This window comes from Harpia harpyja, unplaced genomic scaffold, assembly GCF_026419915.1.
Source record: "Harpia harpyja isolate bHarHar1 unplaced genomic scaffold, bHarHar1 primary haplotype scaffold_483_ctg1, whole genome shotgun sequence".
Classification (NCBI taxonomy): Eukaryota; Metazoa; Chordata; class Aves; order Accipitriformes; family Accipitridae; genus Harpia; species Harpia harpyja.
Window position 1 is genome coordinate 1 of NW_026293407.1, and position 9883 is coordinate 9883.

The 9883-nt window shown below is 60.5% G+C and overlaps 1 protein-coding gene across 1 annotated transcript; it reads right to left on the bottom strand.

Moving 5' to 3' along the window:
- Positions 1–567: 567 nt before the first annotated feature.
- On the bottom strand, positions 568–2691 carry LOC128138502 (uncharacterized; the record flags this gene model as incomplete). The annotated part of the gene is made up of 3 exons (XM_052779741.1): positions 2311–2691; positions 2103–2212; positions 568–1808 (listed from the first exon to the last, which is right to left on the bottom strand). Coding segments are annotated over exons 1-3 (1732 nt in total), but the record flags the coding sequence as incomplete, so codon positions are not given.
- Between the last annotated feature and the right edge of the window lie 7192 nt (positions 2692–9883).

A 9883-nucleotide genomic window follows, 5' to 3' on the forward strand; every position in this document is an offset into this window, starting at 1 on the left:
TGAAACAAGATCCCCTTTGTATAACCAATGCATGCCTTGCTAACAACTGTGCCCCTGAAGAAGAACTAAAAGACTGATAAGAAGGGAACATCCTACCCCAGGAGGCGCCGAAAAGTTGAATAATTGCTAATAGGCAGAAGTCAGAAAAATCTTTGAAAACTGGAGGAAAAGTAAAGGTGGCAGGGGGAGATCATGACCACCAACTCAATTCCACACCAAAAAGACTTACCCCCCACTCTCTCCTTGAGCATGCGCTGTAGAAGAAAAGAACACTGTACCTTTAATTCCAAGCAGGGAAACTTTAGCCCAATAGAAACTGTGCTAGATAAGCGACTCCCAGTAATAGTTTTGGGAAGAACTTTGGAAATCGAATATGTTTAACTGAACTGTACAAATTGCTTGCCCGTTTAGGCAGGAGGGGTGCTAGCGTTGCAGATTACCACCTAGCCCCCATCTTTGCGTAAACATGAATTGGAATAAAATACCTCTGCTCTGTGTCTATATTGGCATTTTGCACACCAGGTAAACGACCCCACTTTTGGGACAACAGTGGGGCAGGCAAAGCACCGCATCCGAGGGGCTCAGGCACCCACGTCGCTGCCGGAGGATTGCCGGCAAGAGGTTTGGCATCTGGAGAGGGGCTGCTGGGCCAGGGTGCCCAGGCACCCACCCCACTCCCCCAGCCGCAGCCACGGGTGCTCTCAGTGCTGGAGCAGAGGCCGTAGCAGCTGCCTGTGCCCAAGCCTGTCCCCAGTGGAGGGAAGACTTTGCTGGCGAGGAGCAATCCATTGAAGCCGTTGCCGAAATTGCTGGGCTTGAAGTTGCTGCCGGGCCGGGAGGGTGCCGAGGGGTCCTTGTGCAGGAGGAGGGGTGGCAACGCCTGGGCACCGTTCAACTCCGGGAAGCTGCAGAGCAGGGAGTCCCCGAGGCCGTCGGGGAAGGTCGCGGCCACCGCCTGCGCTTTCCAACCCGGCTGGTCCACCAGCTCCTCCGCCACCTCCCTCTCGGCCCCGGGTGTCTTCTTGGAGCCCTTCCCGCAGAGCCGGACCACCCTGATGCTCTCGCCACGCGGACCGCTCTGGCGGCCGAGGTCCTCAAGGCTCCTCAAGGCTGAAGCGCTCCCCAGGCTCTTGTACTCCACCAGTGCGCAGTGCTTGCTCAGCAGCTCGGGGAAGTCTGACGTGTATTTCCGCACACCTGAGGGCAGCTTGCGGCCCGGCCGCAGGATGCGGATGGAGGCGATGGTGCCGAAGGGGCTGAACATCCTCGTGATGGTCTTGAGGAAATTCTTCTGGAGCAGCAGCAGCATGTCCTGCTCCAGGAGCAGCAGCTCCCAGGCCAGCAGCAGTTTGCTGGGGGGGATGCTCAGCAGGGACTCAGGGATGGGGACCCATGATACCGAAAAGCCGGTCGAAGAAACTCCCACCCCGGCTGGCCAACGCAACGGGCTGCCTACCTTCTTCAAGGACGTCAGCAGTTTGATGCTGACAAAGCCCACCTTGTTCCTCTGGACATGTTTCAGGAGGAAAGCATCCTTGGCCAGGTTCTCGTCAGAGAGGTGGAATTCCACCTGGGACGCAACCCTCCTGACCAGCTGCCGGTCAGGCATGGAGTAGCTGCAGTCCAAGAGATCAGCCCCCAAAACATCGCTCGCATCGCAGAAGCTCCCGGCAAAGCAGCAGGGACACGGGTGTGACTTGGTGGCCTTTGGGATGTGCAGCACTGCCCGGTCCCAGCCACAGCGGTGCAGACGGCAGAGTGTTGAGGAGCGGGCTGGCTCAGCTGCGCTCTGAAATAAAATGGAGTTTTATGGTTTTAGAAGCGCGGTTGCTTTCACGCCCCCAGCACCGGTCCCTGCCACAAGTTACGCAGCGGATGGCCTTGCACAATCTTGCAGCCAGAGGTGCCTCACGAACAGAGCGCAATCTCTTTAATTAACAGGATACAGGCCAGGAGAGATCTTTGGCCTCCGGTTCACGGCAGTCGTCCCGACTCCCCCAGGCCACACACTGTTCACACAGCGGGAGCGAGAGGCCTGTGTTCCTACCAGGGTGTCCTTGCTAGTGCCAAATCCTCCAAGTACAAGGAGGGGATGTACTCACCCGGTCCCTGGGGTCCCGTAGAGCACAAACAGCCCCAGCATCTCATCATCGGATGTTGTGCAGAATCCAGTCCTTTTCTGGGAGCAGGCGGCGGCGGGTGCTGTCTCCTCCTGGGCGTCACGCACCCAGGGAAAGCGCCGCCCCCTCCGGGGGGGATCCAGAGCTGCTGCTTTTCCCATCAGGAGACTAAAAGACCTGACAGCACTACTGGAGCGAGGGCTGGGGGAAAGCGTGCCGCCGAGCGACACCGCGTGACCTTCCTTCGCGCCCTCGAGGTCCTTTTTCCTATTTCTGCGTCACTCCGGTCAACGCAGCGAACGGAAGCACGGGCAATAGTCGCAAATGCATTTGCCATCTGGCGCAAGGAGGCTGTGGCTGCAGCTTGGTCCCCACTTGGCTCAGCTGAATCAACCTGTTCTTCTTCCCCCACCGGAAAAATACTGTTGAAAGCCAAGAGGATTTGCACCCGCAGACCCTGAGAGCCGCCTGTAGGCCCCGGGGGCACCCCAGCCTCCCTTAACCCTTTCCCTCCCCAGGAGGAGCTGGGGAGGCTCTTGGGGGTGGGGCGGAACACAGGGAGCCCCCGCATTCCTTCCGGGGAGACGCCAAAGAGTCCTTAGCAGCCAACAGCCAGAAGGGACCATGGCGCAGCCACCAATGCAGCTCCCACTGCCTGGGCCCTGGGGCCCCCCGGCGCCCCAGCTTTTCCAGCCATTCGTGCTCCCCAAAACCTTCTACCCTCAAGGCAGGGACCGACCCCAACCCCTGCAGCCCAGGGACGCTCCTGCGGGGCAACAGCGGAGGTGACCGCCGGCCATCGCTCCTGTCTCTCTCTCTTAGGCTCAGCCAACCTGTGCCGCCTGCCCGCGTAGGAGCAGCCCTTCCCTGCAGCCTGGGCACCCCAGGCCCCCCAGGCACCACCAGCAGGTATGGCACCCCAGTCTGCTCTGGCACCTTCGCCATCCCCATCACACCCGTCCCCCCGGCGCTTTTCGCGTGGGGGTTCAGCAAGCCCCGGTGAGCATTCTTGCCCTCGCCCGGGCGGCGCGTGCCCAGGAAAGCCAATCTGCAGAGAATTCCCCAAATATTTGGGGCCACCTCTCCCGTTTCACCTCCTAGATGCGCGTCTCCTCCCCGATTTGCAACCTTGTCCCACCGGCACAGCAGCTCACCCCGTGGGGATCGCCCCAGCCACAAGCTCCCCACGCCCCTGGCCCAGAGCTGGGGGATGTCGGCCATCGGGGCCGGCTCGGCGGGTGCCCCTGGAGAGTCCCCCCGGCCCAGCACGGCTCCCCCTCACCCACACAGGTCTGCAGAGGGCTCCATGTGGCTGCCTCTTCGACGCCCGGGTCTTCCGCATCCAGCGGGCAACCACCGACCCGCCTCCACCGGCCACCGCCACGCTCGGCCAAGGCGCCGCTTCTCTGCCGGGTGCTGCCCTGGGGGGTCCCGGGGGCTGCGGGGCCCCCCTGGCCTGGGCAGACCCAGGGACCCCCCAGGGCCAACCACAATACCTCGCACCCTACGAAAATCAGAGGAGCGGGGTGGCCCCCGCCCCTCCGGTGCTGCTGACAGCCATCCCCGGCTACCAGCACACCGAGGGGCAGTTGGCGAAGACCAACATCTCCAGCACGGCCACCCCTGCGGGGGCAGCCCCGGGCAGCGACGTCCCCCCGGGGAGCGACGCTCCTCCCCAGCCGAGCCCTTGGGGAGCCTGCAGATGACCTTGCCGTGGCTGAGAAAGTGGCTCTCCAAGAGGCCCTCATGCTCTTTGATTGCTCCCTGGACAGGCTGGCGGTCAACCAGCACGCTCCCAGCAGCAGCCCCACGCCTGGGGACACCGGCGGCACCGGCGCAGCCACCCCCGACCGCGACTTCAGCTCGCTCTCGCTGCCTGAGGAGCTGCTCCCCCCTGACTACTGCACCCCCGAGCTCAGCAACGCCACGCTGAGCCTCAAAACATTCAACAGCAGCGGCGGGATGGAGCCCCAGGAGCCGTGGCAGGATGCAGGGCTGGACCTGCCACCATGCCCGCCTGCCGTGGCAGCCAAGCCGAGGAAGAGGCAGGCGCAGAGCTCCTTGCCAATGCCACCCAGCAAGCGCAGGGCTCTGGCAGCCAACGTGGGGGTGTGAGGGGGGGGGGCGGGGATTAGACAGGGATGCGAGGGATGGAGATGGGGGCAGTGGGGGTATTTGCTGAAGGGGGGGCCGGGGAGGGGGGGTAGGGAGGGGTCAGCCCAGCTTGGAGGGGACCTTTTCTCTCGTCTTTTCAATTACAAGCTCCTTCTCCAGAGCCGCTCCGTGCCTGTGTGGGAGGGGGCGGGAGAGCAGGGGGCACCAAGAAACAGCACCCAAGAGGTGCGAAAGCCCTGCCGAGCCCCAGATCCGAGCCGGGGAAAGCCCCGAGGAGGACGGCGGGGTCCGTGTCGGACGCACGGAGCGGCAGCGGGGCCGCGCCGTGCCCGGAGACAGAGCCGGGCGGGGGGGTGCCGCGCCGCGCCGTGCCGCGCCGGAGCCGGCGGCGGGGACTTTCTGGAGCCGAAGCCGGGCGGCGGGAGCGCGCGGGAGCTGCCCGGGCGGCGCTGGGGGCTCGGCGGGGACTGCGGCTGCGCCGGCGGGCGGGTGGGCGGAAACGGAAACGGAAACGGAAACGGGAGCGGTGTCCCGCCGGGTCAGAACGCAGGGACGGTTGCCTCCCGCTGCATGCCGGGAGCTGTCGTTTTCGCGGACTCGGCGGCCGGGCAGCAGCGTTGCTCTCGGGCCCGTGCGGCGCGGCGTAGCCCTCGCTGCCGCCGCGGCCCCTGCTGCGCGGCGCGAGGTGTAGTTTTGTTGCCGGTTTCGCGTCGTTTTCTTCGGGCTTCCCGCTGCGCCCGCTCCCCGACCGGCCGTGCGTACGCGCCTCCAGAGCGCATGCGCCACAGCGCGCCGTCCTGCGCCTGGGGCAGCCCTGCGTTCGCGCGCCGGCTCTGGCCCTTCCGGCGCGCCGTCGGCGGCCGGCGCGTGCGCGGTGCCCGGGAGCAGCGTGGCGTCGCGCGGGGCGCGGGTCTCGGCGGCAGCGGGTGAGCGCAAGGACCGCCGGTGAGGCGAGCGATCCCCTCCGGCGGGGGCGGGGGCGGGGGCGGGGGCGGGGGGTGCCTCCTGCCCGCTGGCCGCCCGGGGGTGGCGGGACGGGAAGCTGCGAAGCGGCCGCCGCGGCAGGCTGCCGGTCCGCCGGAGGCGAGCCGGGCCAGGGCAGCGCCGGGGAGTTCCCCGAGAGAGAGCCGGTAGAAGGGAAGAGGGGACGGAGGCGGGCACCCCTCAGGCGCGGCCAGCGGGCGCCTGCCCGAGTCGCCAGAGCTCCCCCGGAGCCTCCCCCGGCCCCGCTCGGCCCGCGCGGCTGCCCCCAGCTCCAGCCCCTCCCCTGAAGCCTGTCCTGTAGCCCCCGGCAGCCCCCGAGCCCTGTCGTGAGGGCAGCAAGCTGGCCCTGCGGTGGTCTGGAGTCTCCCTTAACGGGGGTGCCGTTAGCAGCGGCGCGGGGAACGAGCGGCGTCTGCGGAAGCCCCTGCGGAAGGGTCGAGCTGCGGTAATAACGGCCACTGCTGCCTCTTTCCCTCTCCCAGAGGCCACGCTGTGGGTGCGGTTGTCCGTTCGTCCCCTGGGGATGCCGTTGACTGCAGCGGCCTCAGGCTTGCGTGGGCTGTCTTTGCTCGGCCTCCCTGTCCTGGCGGCGTGGGAGCACAGAGGGACAGGCGGAGCAGCGCTTCCTGGCTGTGGACAGGAGCTGCTGAAGCTGGAGAGGCTAGAGAAAGTTAAAGAAGAAATGGAGGGCCATCTGGCCAGCAGCTGCCTCCCGCTGCAGGCAAGAGAAGACCCTGCCTCTCTGGGTGAGGAAGGATCCCTCTTTGTAGTCCACAGCAGGTCAGACCACCAGGGTCGGTATGCATGACCAACAGCGCGGTACGGCCACGTAGGGAGCGAGCGAGCGAGCGAGCGAGGCTACGTGTCTAGGAAGCCTCGTCTCATAAGAGCTGTGAGACACTCGTGTGTTCCATTACGTGGAGGACAGCCAAGCGACTGGAGCTACAGAAGAGGAAGGGAGGAGAGAAGGAGAAAGAAGCATCTGAGCTGGTAAGGTCTCCTGGCAGCTCCAAGAGTGAGAGCTGTGGCGAGTCCTGGGCCCTCGGGGCCCTGTCGCTCCTCTCGTGCGTCCCGGTCCCTCCCTCTCCCTCTCCTGGCCCCCTCTCTTTCCCCTGCTGCTGTGATGTTTGGTTTTTGGGTTTTGGGGGTTTTTTTGCTTCCCTGTACCTCTCCTCTTCTGTCTATTCTCTTGTCCTGCTCCCTCTTCCTCTCTCCCTTTCTCTCTCTTGTTCGACTGCCCCCTTTTCTTTTTCTCTCTGCGTTCTTGTCCTGCTCCCTCTCCCTCTTTTCCCCCCCACCCTGTGTCTTTGTCCTGCAGCCAGTCGCTGTTTTTTCCTTTTCCATCTTCTCGTCCTGATCTGCATCTGTCTCTTCCCCCCCCCGCCTCCAATTTCTCTGGCCTGTTCCCTGGTGTTCTTTTCCTCTCTGCGCCTGTACGTGCCGCTCTGTGTCTCTGCCTTCCTATCTCTCTTCTTCCTACTTTCTCTTTCTCTCTCTATCCCTTTGTCTTGCTCGCTGTTGCTGCTTATTTTTTTTGTTCTGGATCTCACTGTCCCCGTCCTCCTTCCTGTTCATCTCTTACTCTCTCTGACCCTTTGTGCTGCTTCCTGCCCCTTTTTTCACTCATCCTCCCTCTCTCTGCAGGGCTCCTAATACCTCTCTTTCTAAATTCTCCAGCCCCCTGTGCTTCTCACAGTCCCTGTCTTTCTCTCTCTCTCTCGTTGTCGTTGTTCTTGTCTGTCGCTCTGTCTTGCTTCCTGTCCCGTCGTTTCTCGCTGTATCCCTTTGTCCCGCTCCCTGCTCGTATTCATATTCCTCTCTGTCCTGAGGACCGTCCCAGTTTTTTATCTGCGTCCTGCTGCTGTCCTGATTTTTCTTTCTTTGCCATGTTCCCTGTCCCTCTTTCTGTCTCTTTTCCTCTGTCCCTGCTGCTTATTTCTCCATCTCTGTCCAGACCCCTGTCCCTTCCCCCCTGCCTTGCTGTCCCTCTGCCTTGCTTTCTTTCGCTACTTTTCTGTCTGTCTTTCTCTGTCCCATTCCATCTCCCGTCCTTTCTAACTGTGTCCCCCATCCAGCTAGCTGTCTCTTCTTTCTTTTTTCTGTTCCTCAGTATTTTTTTCTTTTTCCGTATCTCTCTCCCACTGCCCATTGCAGTTGGTTTATTCCCCTCCAATGCTGGCCTGCTCTTTGTCCCTTTTTTCTCTCTCTGTCCTTCTGTCATGCTCCTTGTGTCTGTTTAATTCCTTCATCTCCGTCCTGCAGCCCATCGCTCTTTTTTTTCTCTTCCATCCCTTTGTCCTGCTCCCCATCCTTGTCTCTCTTTCCCTTGGTTCTGCCTCCCGTCCTTTTTTCCTTTCTTGCTCCATCTCTCTGTCCTGCTCCCTATCCCTCTCGCGCTCTCTCTGTTTCTCTGTCCTTCTCCTTGCCTTTCCCCGCATTCTCTGTCTTGTTCCCTCTTTGGTTTTATTGTTTTCTGGGTAGCTGGGCCTGGCTACCCGCGGGGGTGCTTTGGCTGGTGGTTTGGGGTGCGGGCCTGGCCGTGCCGTGCTGGTGATGCCAGGGAAATAAAGCCTGAAATGGCAATAATGAAGCAACGCCCTGCCAGTGCTGGGGCTGCCCCTCAGAGGCATGGGGCCGGGCCCTCCGCAGTTCCCCAGCACTCCCCAAAACTGCTTGTGGGGCCCCGGGGGTGCAGGGCTGTGGGGTGGCTACACTCAGCATTGCCCATGGGCACTGCAGGGTCAGAAACGGAGAACGAGTTTTCTGTTCTGGGGCTTCTAAACAGGCTCACACGGCTGATTTTGCAGCTCGGAAACAGACTGAGCTGCGCAGCTTTTGACTCAGAAACAGAGGTCCAGCCCTGCATTTTTGGGCCTTGAGAACAGGCTCAGCAGCTGGGTTTTTTTGGTTTCTAAATGGGCACCGAGTCAGCTGGTTTGGGGGCCAAAAGCAGAGGCCGGCTTGGCTGGTTTTGTAGACGGGTGAGAGGCAGGCAGGTGGGAGGGTGTTGGGGGCTGCGGGGGAAAGCAGGGGGTGGACAGGGTGCATGGACCTTCCCCAGAGATGGGGGTCTGGTTGTGTTGGACCCCGAAGTTCAGGAGGCAAGCATGCAGCAGGCTGAACTCAACATCTGTGATGGTCTCTGGGGGGAAAGGCGCTTTTCAGACCCCACGTGCCCTCTTTGAGTCCAGCTCTTCTTTCTACTCTGCTTAGAATAGTTGTTAAGTAGTTAATCGCACAAACTAATGAATATTTATACAGCGTATAACTATGATGTTTAATCCTAATGCTCAAGTTTTGACACCAATTGATTCACAACCTTATCGAAAGCTCAGACTGTTGCACGTAGCTGGAGCTTGTAAGAAGAAGAAGCTGAAATCAACTGGAGCTTCAGTGCGGAGCTGGGGCTTCAATTAGCCAGAACTGTAGCAAGCAGGAGCTGGAACGAGGCGGGGTGTCTGCTGTCTGGAGCGTGCATTAGCCAGAGGCAAAATTACCTGTGGCTGTAATGAGCAGGAGCTGCAATTAGCTGGACTGTCTTTTCGCTGGAGCGTCCGTCGGCTGGACTGCGCTCCCAGCATGGCAGAAGAGCGGCCAGGCACAGGCAGGGCTGTCCGTAGCAAGCAGCTCCGAGCAGCAGGGAGGGGAGTTGTCCTTCTGCCAGCGGAGAGCCCGGCCTCTTGCTTTGGGGATGTGATCCACGCCACGCTCCTCTCTCTGCGTGGAGGGTCTCTTCCGGTCCGTTCCGGAGGGCAGAAGTGAGGTGGGGGTCCCCCGGCTCTCCTGGGGCAGCCCCCCCTGCGAGGGGGTGCAGGCGAGGTGTCGTCGTCCCCTCGGTACCAGGCAAAGGGGAGAGAAACCGGCTGGTCGGAGCTCCTGGGGCGCAGAGCCCTTCCAGCAGAATGCTCCCCTGTCTTTTCACTGTTGGCTGGGTGTGACAAGCAGGTTCACTTTTTGCCTCCTCTTTTCCCAGTGTCACCTTCCGTGTCACACGAAGAAAATCCTGCATGGTTAATTCCGCTTGCTGCTCAGGTAATCGCACGTATTGGGCTGGGGGAGTGGGGAGAAACATTTGCGAGTTCGAGGGCACTACAGATACTCCACATCAAACACCCAGAAAAGGCAAATTTGCTGCTAGTGCAGAAAAGCTGATGAAAAATTGCTGTTAACAGATCGTGCCCTGTTCCTGAATTGGTCCCTTGATATGTTTTTGTTTCAGGTGAAAGAACAAACTTTCATCTACGATAAACTCAGAGCTGCCTGTTAGCTTCTTTAGGGCCAAGTGTTTCTCTTCTCTTTGTTCATGCTGATTTTATGGGCAAGTTGGAAATAGCCTTTTATTTTTTTAGGTATAACTGAATTTTTAGGAATACGTGGTGTCCCTATAGTTCATTTTGAGCACCTAGATGCCAGTAGAAATGTAATGAATGAAACCTGATGGAAACTGGTACTTAAACTTGATTTTTATTTGATTTTTTTTCTCATTAGAGTGTTGATGGCATGTTGTCCCGTGGCACAGTCCCCATTCTGTTCAGCGGAGTCTTCAGTCTAGGACTTTTAAGTAAAAGAGTTTGTCCTTCCAAAAAAGGACTAGTCATTCATAGGACTGAGGCATAGACTTGGAGAGTCGCTTAAGTGCGTGATCGGAATTAAAGCCAACTTTC